Source organism: Dufourea novaeangliae, unplaced genomic scaffold (genome assembly GCF_001272555.1).
Source record: "Dufourea novaeangliae isolate 0120121106 unplaced genomic scaffold, ASM127255v1 scaffold109, whole genome shotgun sequence".
NCBI lineage: Eukaryota > Metazoa > Arthropoda > Insecta > Hymenoptera > Halictidae > Dufourea > Dufourea novaeangliae.
Window position 1 is genome coordinate 1416648 of NW_015373997.1, and position 17073 is coordinate 1433720.

Consider the following 17073-nt stretch of genomic DNA (forward strand, 5'->3'; position numbering starts at 1 on the left):
TTAGAGTAAAATATTTAAGAGAATGTTAACTGCCATTATTCTGTCATCATTCTTCTTAACTTGAAATTACAAACTTTTCTATGCTATTACGCCATAATTTTAAGAAAAGGTCCTTTAAGCAATCCTTACCATTGTAAATTATATCAAAGCTATATCTGTTATAAAAATTAATGGAAAATGTTATAGTATATACTCATATTGTAAAACATATTTAAAATGTGAAATACATCAAATGATATCAACTGTTCGTTCAACGTTTTTGTCTGCAATAAATAAAATGTCTCATGGTTATATTGTAATATCATTTGAATCTTTTAAACTTCATTTCTCATTCGAAACGCCCATTATTTGATTTATGTATTTAGCAATAAATTCGCTGTTATTGTTAACATAAGGTTTCAATTTGGAGAAGTCCATATTTTGGATAACATTTAACAATGTTGAACAGGTACTGTAATATAAATATTTATCCATGTAAAGTTGCTCTGCTAACTCCAGTTGATGATTATGCATCAAACTTTCATTTGCAACTACAATCAAATTTTTCTTGTTCTCCAGAGCATCAAGAATGCTTCCTGCTCCTGCATGACTTATGATTAAGTCTGCAGTTTTTACATACTTCAGTATATTTGGATTTAAATTAAAGTATTCTATTTTAATGAAACCATTGCGTGGTATACAATCTGGTGCAAGTGAACTCTTGCCAATTTGCAAAATTAGCTCATTGTATCCCTTTGATGACAATGCCTAAAATAATTATGCAAGCATATAAATTATAGTCTATGTATACATATTAAAATACCTAACTATAAGGTAACATATGTCAGAAAAATCACTATCTTCCACATTGTTCTAAACTAAAAATAAAATATGGAAGGAAAAACTCTATAAGCCTGTTACCTCTAAAATGTCTGAACTAAGAACAGTTTCAATTAATTCATCAAAATTAGTTGTACCAACAGTAACAAATATTCTCTTCCTTGGTAATGTCATTTTATACATACAATGACATCAACATTAATTGTAATATCTATATATATATAGCATACAGCACACTAATGTTGATCTTGCTTTCTGATATTGTAGTATTCACACAATTACTGGTTAAGATGTCATTAACATAAATTCTTTCGGAATATTAAATTTTATAATCATTAGGTAGGCTGAGGATCTTCATACAAAATCAGGCTTTCTTCGATTAATTTGTACACACAGGGGTTAAATAGAATTTGACCTTTCCCCTTAAGTATTTGATGGAGTTGAAAGTAATTTATTAAATTGTTTCTGAAAATATTAGTTTGTCATATTTCACACATTCGTATACGTTATATTTTTGTCAAGTTAAACGTTCAGTTTTAACTTACCAGTTGGTTAAGAAGTGACGTCAGGATCCATGCTTATTCACATGTTGGTTTGTTTATTACTGTGAATTTAACGAAACTATGCCGGCTAAAGTGGAAAATAGGATACTAACTTACGAAGGCTGTAATTATTTACGGTATCGTTTGTTGTTATCTACACTTTCAGGCAAACCTGTGCGAATAAAAGACATAAGAATTAAGCATGATGATCCCGGACTTAAAGGTTAATTCAAACACATAATAATTAAGTAAATTTTGTAAAAATCTTTTTAGAAGTATTTTTTTATATTGTCAAATAAATTACCATATTTTATTAAAATTATTCTATACATGTAGTTACCTTGTAACTTGTTATATTCTTCTATATTAGAGTATGAAGTAAGTTTCATACGTTTATTGGATAAAATTACAAATGGATCAAGGATTGAATTAAACGAAACTGGAACCAATCTATACTATAATCCTGGTTTATTAAATGGTGGTGATCTAGAGCATGATTGCAGCTTGCAACGAGGTATTGGTTATTACTTGGAAGGTGTTATGATATTAGCTCCATTCTGTAAAAAACCAGTCGATATAAAACTTAGAGGAGTGACTAATAATACAACAGGTAAATAAACAGTTTGTTTAATAAACTTGAAAGATAATTATTATAATCATGTCATTTTATTTTAAGATCCATCTGTGGACAGATTTAAAGCAACTGCTATACCTTTACTGAAAAAATTTTTATCAGGTGATAACGAAATCATATTCAATATCACTAAAAGAGGAGCAGCACCCTTAGGTGGTGGAGAAATTCGTTTTAAATGCCCTGCTAGTCGTAATCTCAAAACTATCCAAGTTAGTTTTCCTGCTTTAACTCTTTTATTCCTGTGTACTATATTTGGCCAATTGGATTCATGTGTAAACAATCTTTCTGGCCATTATCAGCCAATATGTGATACCAGTTTTTAAATGGAAATTGAAGCTAAATTTCTTTCAATGGTATTTCTAAGAATACACATGTGTCTTATGCCAGGAGTGAGAGGGTTAACTATAGAATACACCCTTCTGCCATATATCTTTTTGCTTAGAAAAGTGTCTATAGTTTCAGAACAGTGGAATGGTGAAACGGATACGAGGCACAGCATGTAGTATACGCGTTTCTCCTGCTATCGCTAATCGACTTGTAGAATCTGCTAAAGGTGTTTTATTGCAATTCCTACCAGATGTCTACATTCATACAGATCATTGCAAAGGAGCATCTAGCGGAAAATCACCAGGTATACGTTTATAGTCATTAGATTCTTCTTTTGTGCATACATAATATGTACTTACTGTATTAAGTAATGTGTCAGGTTTTGGATTAAGCATATCAGCTGAAACAACCAGTGAAGTACTTTTTGGAGGGGAAGCATTTTCACCTCTCATGACAACAAGTTCCTTACCCTGTGTGCCAGAAGATATTGGTAAAGAGGCAGCAATTAAATTAATCGATGAAATTTACAGGTAAGACAGATATAATTTTACTTTATAGGAAAACTGCAGTAATACGAATTTTGCGATTTTAGAAACGGATGCGTTGATTCACCCTTTCAAAGCATGACCGCAATTTTTATGGCATTAGGTAAAAAGGATGTCTCCAAAGTTGTAACAGGACCTTTAACGCCAGCGACGTAAGTAATCATTTACTTTGGTGGTCTGAAATATTTACGAAATCGTGATACACATAAAAATAACTACCATTTTTATAGGATACAATTTTTACGTGATTTAAGAGATTTCTTCGGAATAGTCTTCAAAATTGAACCGCATAAAGAAGAAGATGAAGTATTAGATCAAGTTGTCTTAACTTGTGTCGGTGTGGGCTATACGAACATAAGCAAACGAACATTGTAAAATATTATATTTATATTTTGTTACATATATTTTAAATGTCACAATATTAATAGGTATGTTTCTTCATTTTGAAAAACTATTTACAAAAAATATGTTGAAAGTATTCAAAGATTCATAATACAAACGTTTGTAGGCTGGTTGGTTTGGAATTCCAGGCATGAAAAGATTCCGATTTCAATGTATTCCATAAATTTTGGTAACTCTTAGACCATTTTTTGCAGTCTAAATAAGTAATCTTTTTCGGGTGTCTTATATTACAGTCAGAATGTTGATACTTATCGCAAGTCTTTAAAAACACTTCAAAAAGAGCTCGCCTTGTTATACGTAAATTGCTACCTTTTTTTCTTTTAGTAGCTCCTTGTTTTCTACCTTCAACTGCTACCTCGGTATCACTGTGAAATTGTTATGGATACCTTAATTTTTTAATACCAATTATAATTTTAATTATAGATCGGATAATTATATAAGAATTACCGATGTCTCACAGCAGACCATATGATACTTGATGGACATGGATGTTTTTTGTTATGACTTTTTTGTTGTTTGAAGGATACTTGAGCTTGCATGACTTTTAATTTGTACATATTTTTATTAAACCGTTTGTACAATCCACGGTTCATCGCTTCTAATGAAAAAGGACATCCACCGCCAACTACGACAGTTTCCATTTTTATTGGCGGTATTAACATTGATAAAAGCGCACCTTGTAATCCAAGGATGTTCCACCTGATACAAATACAAGATGCATTTACGTGTTAAACGTACAAACATTATGTATAGAAAAAACTATAACTTTATGCAATTTTCCTTACTTTGCCATTTTGTCTGAACAAGATAAGCTAAGAGTAGGATTACCTCTCCCTGGTTTAGTTCGTAGTGGTCCAGTCACGTGATAATTTACTCCAGGTAGATGAGAGTCTTGGTACCTATCAGTTTTAATACATTTTGCACCAGTTCTATGTATATCTTTGATGTTTTGTTCCTCTTGTTTATTCTTACTATATTCTACAATTACGTCTCCAGTATCATTGCAATCGTATTTTTTAATTTTATTTGGTGGTGCATCATGTTCATGAAATTCGTCCTTTCGAAATATAGAACAATCTCCGCAAGGTGTCTGACTTGTAAAAAAATGGAATGATACTCCGTTATGTAGACTAATTTGTTTCTTTTCATTTAAAGTGAAAATGTTGCTCCTAGCACTGCAGAACAATAAATCAATCTCTTCATACAAGTATCTTAAAAAGGCACGTCTGGCTAGGACCTCGGCATGAGAATCATTTAATCTACAACCTTCTTCGTACATTTCTGTATTTATTAGATCCAGTTCTCCCAAACACTTTGTCCCAGTTGCAAGAGCTACTAAAGATAGTGAATCATCGTGTTTCTTTAATACTATACCAGATAGTACAGTCCATTCTTTCTCCGATGGTTTACCATTTTTACTAAGCCTCATGTATTTTTCTATACAAAGTTTTGCAACTATATCTGCAAAATCTTCCATGCTATTATGGTATGGAATGGAACCACTGGTATTACTAAGGCAAATATGTTTATAAATAGATAAAATTATTTCAGAGTTCATTTAGTGCACATTGGAAGGATCCCAAGTGTATTTGTTTTGTGGTAGAGAAGATAGAGCTTTCATGCTCTCTTTGTCAATAAGAAAGTCTAACTGTATATTGTCTCTTATATGTTCCATTTTTACTGCTTTTGGAATAATGCCTAAACATAATAACACTGTGAAGTAATACCACTTCTAATAACCCACCTCTCTATGTATAAGATTACAGACTGTTAGATGAAATATTAAAAAATGTTTCACAGGTAAGTACCTCCTTACTATACCTACCAATTCCTTGTTGCAAGGCCCACTTTAATAGTAATTGTGCTGGTGACACATTTAAGTGTGAAGCTATCTGTGTTACGATTGGGTCCCTTAGAAGATTAGTATTACTACTACTCCCTAACGAAGAATATGCTTGTATATGTATGTCTTTCTCATTGCAATATTTAATTAACTCCTCTTGTCGGTAATGTGGATGACATTCAACCTACATTACATAAATGTACCTTATTATTATATTGTACAACATAAACTAAACATGGAGGCAGTTGTCTTACTTGATTTACAGCTGGTATTATACTCTTACAATTTTTCAATAACTCTTCTAAGTGATATATAGTATAATTAGACACCCCTATGGATCTTATTAATCCTTGCTTCTGTAGGTCTACTAATTTATCCCAAGTCTTTGCACGTAAATCTGAATTATTTCCAGAACTTTCTGGTATGCGACTTGCACCAGGCCAGTGAATTAAATACAAATCAATATATGTAATATTGAGTGCTTCAAGAGATTGTTGTACAGATTGCTCTATTCCTTCTGGATTCCCATTTTCACTTGGTGCTACCATAAACATACAATATTTTAATAGGGTCTACGTTAATACTATATAAATTTAATTTATATATGTTACACATACAGAGTTTTGTTGTGATAAAAATATCACTTCTCTGAAGATTGTATTTGGGTAATAGGCTTTTCAAAGCATAACCAATGTCTTGTTCATTTCGATATACTACAGCTGTGTCTGTATAAAATCATAAAATATTAGAATCCTCTACTTTATAGTGTGTATTCTTCGATAAAGTATTTGCGTACCGATAGAACGAAAACCTGCTTTTAAGCTTTCATCAATCACTTGATATATTGTATCTCTCCCTTGAATTTTATATGTTCCAACTACAATCAAATGATCTGATATTCAGTAAATTACAATAAATATATCCTTCTACCATTATACTAATGTTTTCATTCGATTTATACCGTATAAGTATTATACAAAATTTAGAAATGTAAATAAACTTACATCCAACGAGAGGCATAACATAGCCACTTGAGAGGCGAACAGTTTGCATTGCACGAAAAATATAGAAAAACTATGCAAATTGGGATTAAACTCTCTCAAATCGATGTTGTGTCTTAAGAATTAACCGTGATTAACATAATAAGAAAAGAATCCCCAGTGACGGCGCCAGAGACTCCCTGTGGTGAGAGCGTGGGGTCATAGAACCCCCGGTGGAGGCGCCAGAGACCCCATGTGATGAGAGCGTGGGGTCACAGAACCCCCGGTGGAGGCGCCATGGACCAAGCGAGGTGAGAGCGTGGGGTCATGGAACCCCCGGTGGAGGCGCCATGGTCCACGCGTGGTCAGAGCGTGGGGTCACAGAGCCCCGGCAGGTGGCGCCAGAGACTCCGTGTGGTGAGAGCGTGGGGTCACAGAACCCCGCAGGTGACGCTAGAGACCCCCGTGTGGTGAGAGCGTGGGGTCACAGGGCCCCCGGTGGAGGCGCCATGGACCCCGTGTAGTGAGAACGTGGGGTCACAGAACCCCGGCAGGTGGCGCCAGAGACCCCGTGTGGTCAGAGCGTGGGGTCACAGAGCCCCGGAGTATGTGCAAGAGTTTTGAAACGTGATTCTTTATTGCTGTTGCTCGTACAACTCTCGAGCTCGGTCGAATGTTGCTCGTGCAACTGTCGAAATCTGACTGACACTTGTGCATGCTTCCGTGAGCAAATTATATAGTAACCCCAGCAACCATGGCAGTTTCTGCAATCACGGTTGTGAATGAAGTTAAATCACGACCGTGATCGTGATTCGGCAATCACTGTAATAAATCACCGTTAGTGATTTTGCACGCCATCTCTACTCAAGAGCTCTGTTCGTGAGGAAATTCTGACAACTTTGATTGTCAAAAAGACACGTCTTTAGTATTCAAAGGTCAATACTGGAATGGTGTCCTTTACAAAACGATCGTTTTTGTTAAATTTGTTAATATGTCCTTACATATACCAGGAGCCAATAAAATAATTATTACATTATGAAATAATTTCTGATTTGTTAATACATTTCCTTCAGCTATTGATTTCCTAATTTTTAAGTGTTTAACATATTTTCCATGATTTAATATACTTTGGAGAAGGAGTATGAGTTAATTGAAATATGTCTTTTAAAAGAATACAGAGCTGATTCAGTTACTTTTAATTTACGCCAATTTCACTTCCATCTCCTTGTCTAATTATAATCATATGATACTTCAATTTGAATTTCACGCTTGTGAAACTTACCCTAGACGTCGCTACAAGATGAGGGCGAAGATCACACAATATTAACTAAAATGACTGAATCGAAATCGTTAATGCACAGTATTGATTGGGAGGGTTACAATTGGTTACAATAGACAACTTGATACCGTTGAAAAAAATATGTAATTCATATATTTCTATTTTGCAGCATAAAACAGAATTCTCATTTCAGCCGATGACTCTCATTGTCATTGCAGGATGGAAAACTATTTTGTCCGCTGATGCAGTACTTCATGGCAAAAATGTCTCCATCTGATTTTGACAGTTGACGTTTAAGATCTCATCTAATGTAAGCTATATAGCATTTCTCAAGCCCATATAAATATATGTAAATAATTTTTAATCACGGAAAGAGTAATGTATTCTAGTATAAAAACTGGAATGGCTGAAAAAGACGGATCTTCGATGAAACGAACTTCCGAAGCTACTGACGAGGTTACAAAAGAAAAGGAGGCCGATATCAGTCGTTATTTTGAAAGTGCATCCCGCACGATCTTTGATGAGATTGTTCCGTCTAAGAAAGATGATTTTTTCGCAATGCAAAGAGGTTCTGGGAGCAGAATTCCGGATTTCGAACTAATGGCCGACCGTTCGACCGAGTTCTTAAAAAGCAATACATTGCTTGACAACGAGCGACTCGATCACAGTGCGATTAATGATACACACAGGGATGTGTGGATTCCATCTGAGCAAACACGGAAAGTTTTACGTAGTATTGCCACATCAACCACTGGGACTAGTTCTCTTGATAGAGAGAACCTAACAATGCCAGGGCTGGCAGTGCAGGGTGAAATGCCTGATTTAATAAAGAGTACTGCAATTCACTTGCTAGGAGAAGATGAGAATATTCACAGAAATGTACTTACTGCTTCAGATGTAACGCAAGATGAGCGTGGCTTAAGAAACTTAATACAAGCTGGCTGTTACAAAGCAGCGATAAATTTGTCAGGAAAACTTTTAGCAGTGTATGCTCAGGGTTATGGCAAGATAAATCAACCTAGCAAACACACTCCACATTCTCTGCAATTATGGTACACAAGGCTAGCTTTATTGACAAAACTCAGACAAATAGACATTTTGGAGAATGAAGCAAAACCATTTGGTAACCTAGATAAGCCTGATATGTACTTTACATTTTATCCTGATTTATATGGTACCAGGCCAGGTTCTATGGCCTCCTTTTCCTTTAGATTACTTTTAGCAGAAATACCATTGTATTGTGGCAAACCAAAGCAAGCATTAGATAATTTATATAAAGTTTTAGCTACTGTGAATCAGATTATAGCAAATTTTAATGCTGGGTTCAGTGGAGACGGATCTCGTGTTACAGTCAGTGCAGTAGAGCAAGAGGATGCTGTACGATTGTGGAAAGGCAGGAGATCTAGGGTCCTAATATCTATCACTAACTGTGCAGTTACCATGAAGAATTATGTGCTGGCTATAAATATTTTAGAAAAACTATGCGATTCTCCAGTCTGGTCCCTTGAACAATTAGATACATTGCAATCCAGCATTGGAAGGCTGCACCTGTTTTTGGGAGACGTTTCAGCTGCAGAAAAACTACTTACCAAAGGACACAAGCGAGACAGTGAGTTAACTGTTAGAGAGTGGATGGATAGAGGATTAATGGCTGTAGCATATAACATGTTTGAAGAAGCATACAAATGCTTCGAAGCGGCAGCCGCATTGGAGCCTTCGAATATTGCATCAACTAATAATATGGCTGTTTGTCTTTTATACATGGGACAGTTGAAAGATGCGGTGCATTTATATGAAAGTGCAATTACAAAGAATCCTGTAAAGAGTTTGCAAGAGCCTATACTATTAAATATATGCAGTGCATACGAATTGCACACAACTCACTGTGAACAACCCAAATTGCATCTGTTGAGTCAACTGAATAGGTATAAAGGAGATGCTGTAGATATACAGTGTCTGAAACTCGCTTTGTAAAGTTAATACTAATCTTAAATGGAAACTATTTTATTCGTCCATGTATAGTATGTAATAAGAGAACGGAGAAATTTAAATTTGTTATTTAATTGAAACAATGATTGCATTAAGCAACATGTAAAGTTTATTAAATAAAAAACAATTTCAATCGAATTTCAAGAACTTTATACTATTACTTTTTCTACACTGTCTTGCCTTTGAAAATAAACAGTTATGAGTAATATTTTATATTAAACAAATACGTAATTATTATGCTTGGTAGGGATGTACAACGGGTGGCAAATTATCAGGGATAGATTTAGTTTCTACATGTCACCGCTAGATGACTGCAGCATTACACATATACGCGTGGCGACATTTCAAGAATACAAAAGGGATTTTTATTTCATTTGCTGAATAAATTATCATTAAAGTATTATTACTATTAATATGAATGAGGCACCTATTTTTAATCAGAAAGGAATATTCAGAGCAAAGGAATGAACATTGTTGTCAAAGTAAAATAGCCTTTATTACATCGTGAAACGAGGACAATTTAATGAACGTTCAACAATTGCTAGAATTCTCTCTCTCTCACTTTCACTCTCTTTCTGTCTCCCGTTCATTCTTTCACTCATACAAGCATTCTTTTATTCCCTCTCGTTCTCTTTCACACGTTCTCACCGCATTCTTTCATTATTCTGTCACTCGGCTGATCTGCTTACAGTTTACCTCGCACCTCGTCTTCCTATCGTTTCAATCGCATCGGTTGTGTATTCTTGTCGTCCGATAGAATCAGCGTGAACATAACGTGTCCAAGAATATGCAATTACACGACATATCCGTATATTCGAATGTAACCGCCCCGATCTGTTCGAACAATCGACTACTCTCGATCTTTTCCTTCCGTCCGCCTGTTAATATTATCCGTCGCACCGCGTCTCTCGAAGTCGGCTACCCTAAACTTTGTTCACCGTTCTGTTTCGCTCTCGCTCACCTTTCTACCAAATAGGCGGGTTACATATACATACACTCAGATCGATCCCAAAACTGCACTCTCTCTTTCTCTCTCTCTCTCTCGCTCTCTCTCCCTGCAGAAAAAAGGCACGAACTGGCGGAAAAGTCGGCCTAACTGTATAATATTTTCATTTATTTATTATGGATGGAACTTCGTCACAATACAATTATTTTAAATTTCCTTCCTTTTCTTCTGCTTCTTTCCGCAGTGGAACAGCCCCACACACGGCCGGCGGTTATATGTATACGAGCCGCGAATTCACTTATTCGTGCTGCGGAAGTTAGAGCCCGCGCAGTGCGTGCAGTTATTCGATCCTTCCGACTCTCCAATATACATATAACTATATATGTATATATATATATATTATACTTCTACATTTTTTTTCCTTTTTCATCTACATCGAATGCCCATTTCTCAACGATCAAATTTTCAAATGGATCGTTAATATTACTAGAATTATTTTATTTTTTACAATATTAATCGATGATTCGAATTAGAGGAACTCGTTCCTTCCCCGAATAGTGAACGTTATTTACAATTTACGGAAATACACATGTTAAATAATTAACCATTAAATTACCAGTGTTATCACAGGACAAAAGATTGCAAAAATTGGGAATGATCGGTAAAAAGAAAAAGATCGATTAACAGAATAGTCCGAAATAGAGCGATTTCATTTTTTTAAATTTCACGCGGCCACCAGAGCGCTAATGATCTCATGAGCTTTACAACTTCCTTTCGCGAGATCATTTTCACTCGGAGAAGGCACTGCATCCACTACGCAGCCAGAAACTTCCGGTTTTCATCCCGCCCCCTCCATCCACCACCGTTCTTTATTCCTCTCTCGAATATCTATCGCATATTACGCTTCGCCGTCACAATAACATCCGCATCGCTATTCCTGGCGACTAAATGTAACCTTATGAGTTGTATTACCTATTTACACACACGTCGTGCCCTGTATTGTTCGTTAACGCTAAAGATAGACTCTGCGGCAACAAAGCCTTGTGACTTTTGCAGGGATGTTGCATATTTTGAAATTTATTTCACTTATTCGGTTAAAAAAGAAAGTAGGTTGATAAAATTTTTAGTCATCTGAAGATACGATGATTTAGTCCTAGTAGAAATATATAGTGTGATCGTACGGTAAACAGTTGGAAAAAATAATTACAAAATTACCTTCGTATAATCACTATACAACTTCTATACAACGCGATTGTAGAAAACACTGGATACGATTTAAGGGTCGTTTCTTTCCCTGTCGATCATAAAAATGGAATACTACACTGGTAACTGTTTCGCCAGTAGAAAAGCTACAAATTCTAATTAGTAATTACAGTACTGGAATTATTTTTTTACAGTGCAAATAGTCATAGATGTGATGAACTGAAACCCACAAACGATCCAATTGGAAGTAAACATTAGATGCTGCACATACCCCATATTTCTGTCATTTCTATTGTCGCAGTCCCCGCCACATGAACATCTATTCCTTTCAATCTATTTAACGATCACACAATATCTTTCACCGAAAGTATATATAGTTCATGGACAAGATACATCGTAAGCATTCAATTAGTTTATTGCAGACAAGCACATGTAGAAGCTACCGTTCCCACAGGAATTTCAGACGGTCATATCCTGGGGGTCACCGAGGCCTGTAGGAACTCAAACTTAGTTGCCATTAGCTTCGCTGTAAAAACCAATGTTCTTTCATAAAATGAGATACCACGTGAGCTTTTTCCACATCGATACATGTCTGGTTTTAGTGTTCTTCGTATCTTGTCCATCAACTCTACGAAACAAGAGGGAAAAATCGATTAGAAGAGTATGCTTTATGCTCGGGCTTATTAGAGAAGACACAGAATTTCACTGTAATTTTCCGCCTCTCCTCGGTGCAAAACAGACCAATGGTGCGTGGAGACGATGACAAAATTGGAGTCGCGTCATTGTTGCCGTCCGACGAGATCTACCTTTGACGCGTGATCGAACAATGGCGCACGCGTGCCCGCGAGACGGGCGTATACCGGGGGTACGCGCTCGTTTCTTTCACACTTACCCACGTATATAGACTATTGTATAATGCTTACGCTCTATAATCCTTTAAAAGAAACGGTATTCATTATTGTCCTGCCGTAAGTTTTTTTTTTCTCTCCGAGTATTTGATTCCTCGCGCACATCACCACGCAAGATTTACTTATACACGCAAAACACGCTCTGCTTCTTACACGCACACACGCACGAGTTCCCGGGTGCTTATGTAACGTTTCTTTTTAGTCATGGAAAGCTCGACGGCATAACCACCAGTGTTCGTCGAGTCACAGTTTTTTTTCTTTCGTTTTTTCTTCTTTTCTTTTTTTAAAGCGAACGTGATCACCCCCGCGTGCTACGGAGAGACGGGATAGACAAAAAAAAATCGCGATTCTGTAGGCTTACACTGGGAGTCCTCGGTCCGCGTATATGTACTTTCCAATATGGCTACCGGTGTTGGAATGACTCTTGTCTCTGTACCGTTCGTTTCGACCGTTCGACTATTATTGTCAGTTACGGAGGAGAAGGGAGGGGGAGAGGGGATGAATTTAGTTGCTCGAGTAGCATCGCGGGGGGTAATGTTTACTTTCGACGAGAGAATTCATCTTCGAGATCGAATCATCGAATTTGTTTTTGTTCTATTTTATTATCTCGGTTTAACTAGGCAAGCTCGGTCGTTCACGGAAGGCATCGTACGGTGCTCATTATTAGTTTTTTTTTCTCCCCCACCCTAAATCGTTGCATCAACAATCATTAACAATTTTTTTGTTCCCCCGCTTCGTACTTCTCTCTCTCTCTCTCTCTCTCTCTCTCTCTCTCTCTCTCTCTCTCTCTCTCTACTCGCTGTCACGTTGGTTCAACTTTTGTTATCCCCTTTTTCCGTTTCTGTTTACGTGTCCATTTAACCTATTTAGTTATTTTTAGTTCCCTTTACGCTTCTCGTGCAATAGTGTTAGGAAGTAACGGAGACGTAACCGATGCCGATGGCGCGAAAGCTGGCGATGATGACTTCATTTTTTTTTCTCTTTTATACGCTTGTAGTCGTGCGTTATTCATGTAATTACGTACATACATACATCGAGGCGAGCAGGTTTTTGCGGATTACTCCCGAATCAGAGCAAATATCTCTATCTTTAATATATTTATAGTCATATATTCATATTTATATATATATATATATACTTTTTTCCATTTTATCCTTCGTTTAGTCGCTTATACGTATGTAATATTGTCTTCGTAGAGTTTCCTGCTTTTTTCCTTCCTGATGTCCTAAAAAACCCGTTGGTCGTGAAAGTATTCGAAAGCACAGAATCGAGGGCTTTATTCTTCAACCGGAAACGAAAACTTTGGTACACGGTAGTCTGAATCCTAAACGTGAGTGTGGCTGTTTCGAAAAATCGTTGAAGACGGATTTAAACAGTAACGGAAATTACCAAAAAGAAAAACGATCCGTACACGTAAATAATGACTAGACTGCGGATTTTATGCACTTCTAAATTAGAAGTTCTAATTTACAGTACATTTGTAAATCTCGATGAAACAACTACTAAACGACCCCGTTAATTGTTAACACCGGATATTTGCTCGATTTTCGGTTTTGTGTAATAATTTTTATACAATAAAAGCACGATACATACACACTTTTAATTTCGCAAAACATTCGAATGGTTAATTTCGATCATGGAAATCGGGATTCGCACGTAACATCCGCAGTCCGATAATAACAATATACAAAAAAAAAACAAACAACGAAAGAGAAAGAAAATGAAAGGTGAAAAGAGAAGAATAAAATGAGTGGAGAAACGACGGCGATGTAGACGAAGCGATTGCACAGGAACGTTGTGTTGTCTGGTCACAATCGAGTTTCCCGAACAAAAAAAAAGAAAAACAAAAACTAGGAAAATCAAAGAAGAATATTTCGATTCCCCTCCCGTAATTATATCTGTACCAGCCGAGGAACAGACTCGTCGCGGGTCCACGGGTCCCAGCGGCGATATCGATTAGTACTATTATATCGTGTCGTAATATTATAGTAATATAAAAATATATTTCTTAACTATTAACACTATAATAAATGAGTATTATTAAGCATCATATCTGGAGTTTCATTATTCTCATTTTTTTTCTTCTCTTTTAATCTCGTTCTCTCGTTTTACACGTAGTACGGACACGATGCCTGTCGCGGATAACCGGAGCTTCTTAGACGCGCGCGGAGGAAAAATGCAAAAAACGGTGGACCGCCGTTCCGCCAACGGCCGAACACCCACGACACAAACTACGCTCTGCCGCCATTTTAACGCATTTACGCGGGGCGCGCACGCCAGTTACGCCGTGCGCGCGTATTATAATAATCTCCCCACCCCCACCCCCCCCCCCCCCGTGTTTTATAAGTCGTCGTTTATCATTTTTTTACTTTTACTCGTCAATCTTTTATCGATAACAATATATATAATATCATATAATATATGTATATATATATATCACTTGTCACTCGTGGTACGTGTAAATAAAAAGAGGCATAAACCGTTATAAAATACATTCTCGAGTATTATCGATCTGTAGATTAATATATATATATATATCATATATATAATGTGTGTATGTGTGTGCTGTGTTGTGTGTTTACCGCTTACCTACGCGTCCGAACGAATAAAATCATAAAAATGTCGTAATAATTTCATTTTTTGTTGCTTTTTTTTCCTTTTCGTTTAATAGTACAAGTATTGGAAGCATTTAATATTATACTTAGAGTTTACGATCGGGGCCCGGATCTCGGTGAAGGGATTATTCTTGTTCCTAGGTTGTTTTTTTTTTTGGTGTCGGTATTTGTTTTCGTTTTCCTTCGTTTTTGGTTTCATTGTGTTTATTGCGAGGTTCTCGATGCCATTCCCTCCCACTTTCGCGCGCCGGAAGTCTCGACGGGGTCACGACGGACCCGGCCAACCCGACGGAAAGTACCAGAGGCCGTTGTGACTCTTCTAAACGGATAAATAAATGGGGGGCACGGATAGCGTCGACACGAATCGATTTTCTCGCGGAATGTCTAAGGCAAACTTTTTTTCTCTCTAGGACGCGTCACTCTTTCTCTCTATATCTCTCTCACTCTCGCTCTTTTTCTCTTGCTCTCTCTTTGTACACGATGATACGTGGAGACTCGGCTTTAATGTAAATTTTTATATGCTTCCTTTCAGTTTTTTGCAAGAAATTAATTGTTTCGTTACACTTTGGTAAAATTCGACACAACTGAAGGGCTCGCAATAAAAACAAACGACCATTGTCAAATGTTTTGGTTTTTGTGAAAACAGATTCTAATAGTCAGAAGGGAGACTCGCTTAACATAGTGGGACCTATACTATCACAAACTACCTATGTTCCTGATTTATTCTGAAAAAAGAATGGATCGATTCTTATCATCCTTAAAGATGCCACAGTATTTTTTTCGATCCTCATCGAAAACAAAACTGACAAGGGTCAATTTTGTTACGAGCCCCGCAATTTGAATCAATCGATACAATTCGACGAGACAGTCATTTCTTTGATTGCTGCAGGTACTATCTTAGATAGAGACCTTCAGGGAATGTTGTACCAAAAATTCCTCGAAACGTAAATCAAGTAATTTCAGTTACTGCAAAAGTTCGCCGGTGAAGCATGTTAAAAATGAAACGTGCTGTTTTGTAATTAAAATTCTCTTCTGATCTAGACAATGAATTCTCCCAGCTTTGCTTTCTAGTAAAACAAATGGTAAAAAAAGACATTGGGAGCAAGTGATTACTTTAGAGTCTTCGTGTACCACTTTGATAAAATACATAGAACAGTACAGTTATTTGGAAAATTGAGTGGAAAAACAAACTGTCTTAAAGGAGACTCTTAACGAGAATAAAGTTACGACCACGAAACGTCTCGATTTATTTGGTTCCGATTAGTAGATCGGACCTTTGGATGCTTTATCGATCAATTATAGTCTGAATGAATGGTTTGGAATCTCTCACGTATCACGCGCTGCAATGTAGGAACGCCGACGATACGTCGACTCGGAAATTCGAAGTAAGTACACAATGATCGAAAGATACTCGTATGGCATCGATCACCGACAAAGTAAGGCCCAGAAAACACCACGTCGCTAACTGTATAAGCGTGGATGCCAGCCGATTCTCATGCGGATCGAGCCAAAAACCACGCTCCTTGCCACGAGAAACGGCTGAACATCTAGAGATTCTATTTAGTTTCCTTGTTTTATTTTCTTTTTTTCGTTCTCAGATGTTCTTTGGAAATTGTATTTAAGCTCTCGGTTAGCGGTTCAAATTCAGACGCATTCCTCCGTTTGGTTGCTTCAATTATCTCACGTGATATTCTTCGTATCTAACTGCACGCGTGCTCTCGGTACTAATCTCGATCTATTATGTCTTCAATGACCGTAAATTTCTTCCTCGTAACGGATTCCGTATTAAAAAGTAACGAAACTGAGCTTCCGACTGAAGGAACCTATTAAAAGTATCGATCGACTTCTGGAAAAATGCGAGTTCTTTGTCCTTGATTAGACTGCGGATGTTTATGCAAATTCAAATATTCATGATATCAATGGTACAAAACACAAGAATCGAATAACGATTTCTTTCCTTCGTTCATTGACTCGTTAAATTAGAATAAAAAAATTTCACGAAACATCAATATTCTTGCAGGAAATTTTTGTTTTATCGTGT

At 36.6% G+C, this 17073-nt stretch overlaps 5 protein-coding genes across 5 annotated transcripts; 2 read left to right on the plus strand and 3 right to left on the minus strand.

The window, feature by feature from the left end:
• Positions 1-321: 321 nt before the first annotated feature.
• LOC107187957 (UDP-N-acetylglucosamine transferase subunit ALG13 homolog) lies at positions 322-1154 on the minus strand. Its single transcript, XM_015576166.1, has 2 exons — positions 901-1154; positions 322-747 (listed from the first exon to the last, which is right to left on the minus strand). Exons 1-2 carry the CDS (start codon positions 1000-1002, stop codon positions 322-324), a joined length of 528 nt encoding a protein of 175 aa, XP_015431652.1. The 5' UTR covers positions 1003-1154.
• Positions 1155-1384: 230 nt separating this feature from the next.
• On the plus strand, positions 1385-3313 carry LOC107188009 (RNA 3'-terminal phosphate cyclase-like protein). The gene is made up of 7 exons (XM_015576225.1): positions 1385-1584; positions 1732-1971; positions 2038-2204; positions 2452-2626; positions 2702-2852; positions 2915-3019; positions 3098-3313. Exons 1-7 carry the CDS (start codon positions 1443-1445, stop codon positions 3240-3242), a joined length of 1125 nt encoding a protein of 374 aa, XP_015431711.1. The 5' UTR covers positions 1385-1442; the 3' UTR covers positions 3243-3313.
• On the minus strand, positions 3310-4746 carry LOC107188008 (tRNA-specific adenosine deaminase 1). Its single transcript, XM_015576224.1, has 3 exons — positions 4055-4746; positions 3717-3968; positions 3310-3634 (listed from the first exon to the last, which is right to left on the minus strand). The coding sequence occupies exons 1-3, from the start codon at positions 4744-4746 to the stop codon at positions 3355-3357; spliced, it is 1224 nt and encodes a 407-aa protein (XP_015431710.1). The 3' UTR covers positions 3310-3354.
• An 81-nt stretch (positions 4747-4827) lies between these two features.
• Positions 4828-6183, minus strand: LOC107188044 (aldose reductase-like). The gene is made up of 6 exons (XM_015576271.1): positions 6117-6183; positions 5909-5989; positions 5730-5837; positions 5367-5653; positions 5095-5296; positions 4828-4967 (listed from the first exon to the last, which is right to left on the minus strand). Exons 1-6 carry the CDS (start codon positions 6163-6165, stop codon positions 4828-4830), a joined length of 867 nt encoding a protein of 288 aa, XP_015431757.1. The 5' UTR covers positions 6166-6183.
• A 1438-nt stretch (positions 6184-7621) lies between these two features.
• On the plus strand, positions 7622-9407 carry LOC107188033 (trafficking protein particle complex subunit 12). Its single transcript, XM_015576256.1, has one exon. It carries the CDS (start codon positions 7750-7752, stop codon positions 9343-9345), a length of 1596 nt encoding a protein of 531 aa, XP_015431742.1. The 5' UTR covers positions 7622-7749; the 3' UTR covers positions 9346-9407.
• Positions 9408-17073: the final 7666 nt, after the last annotated feature.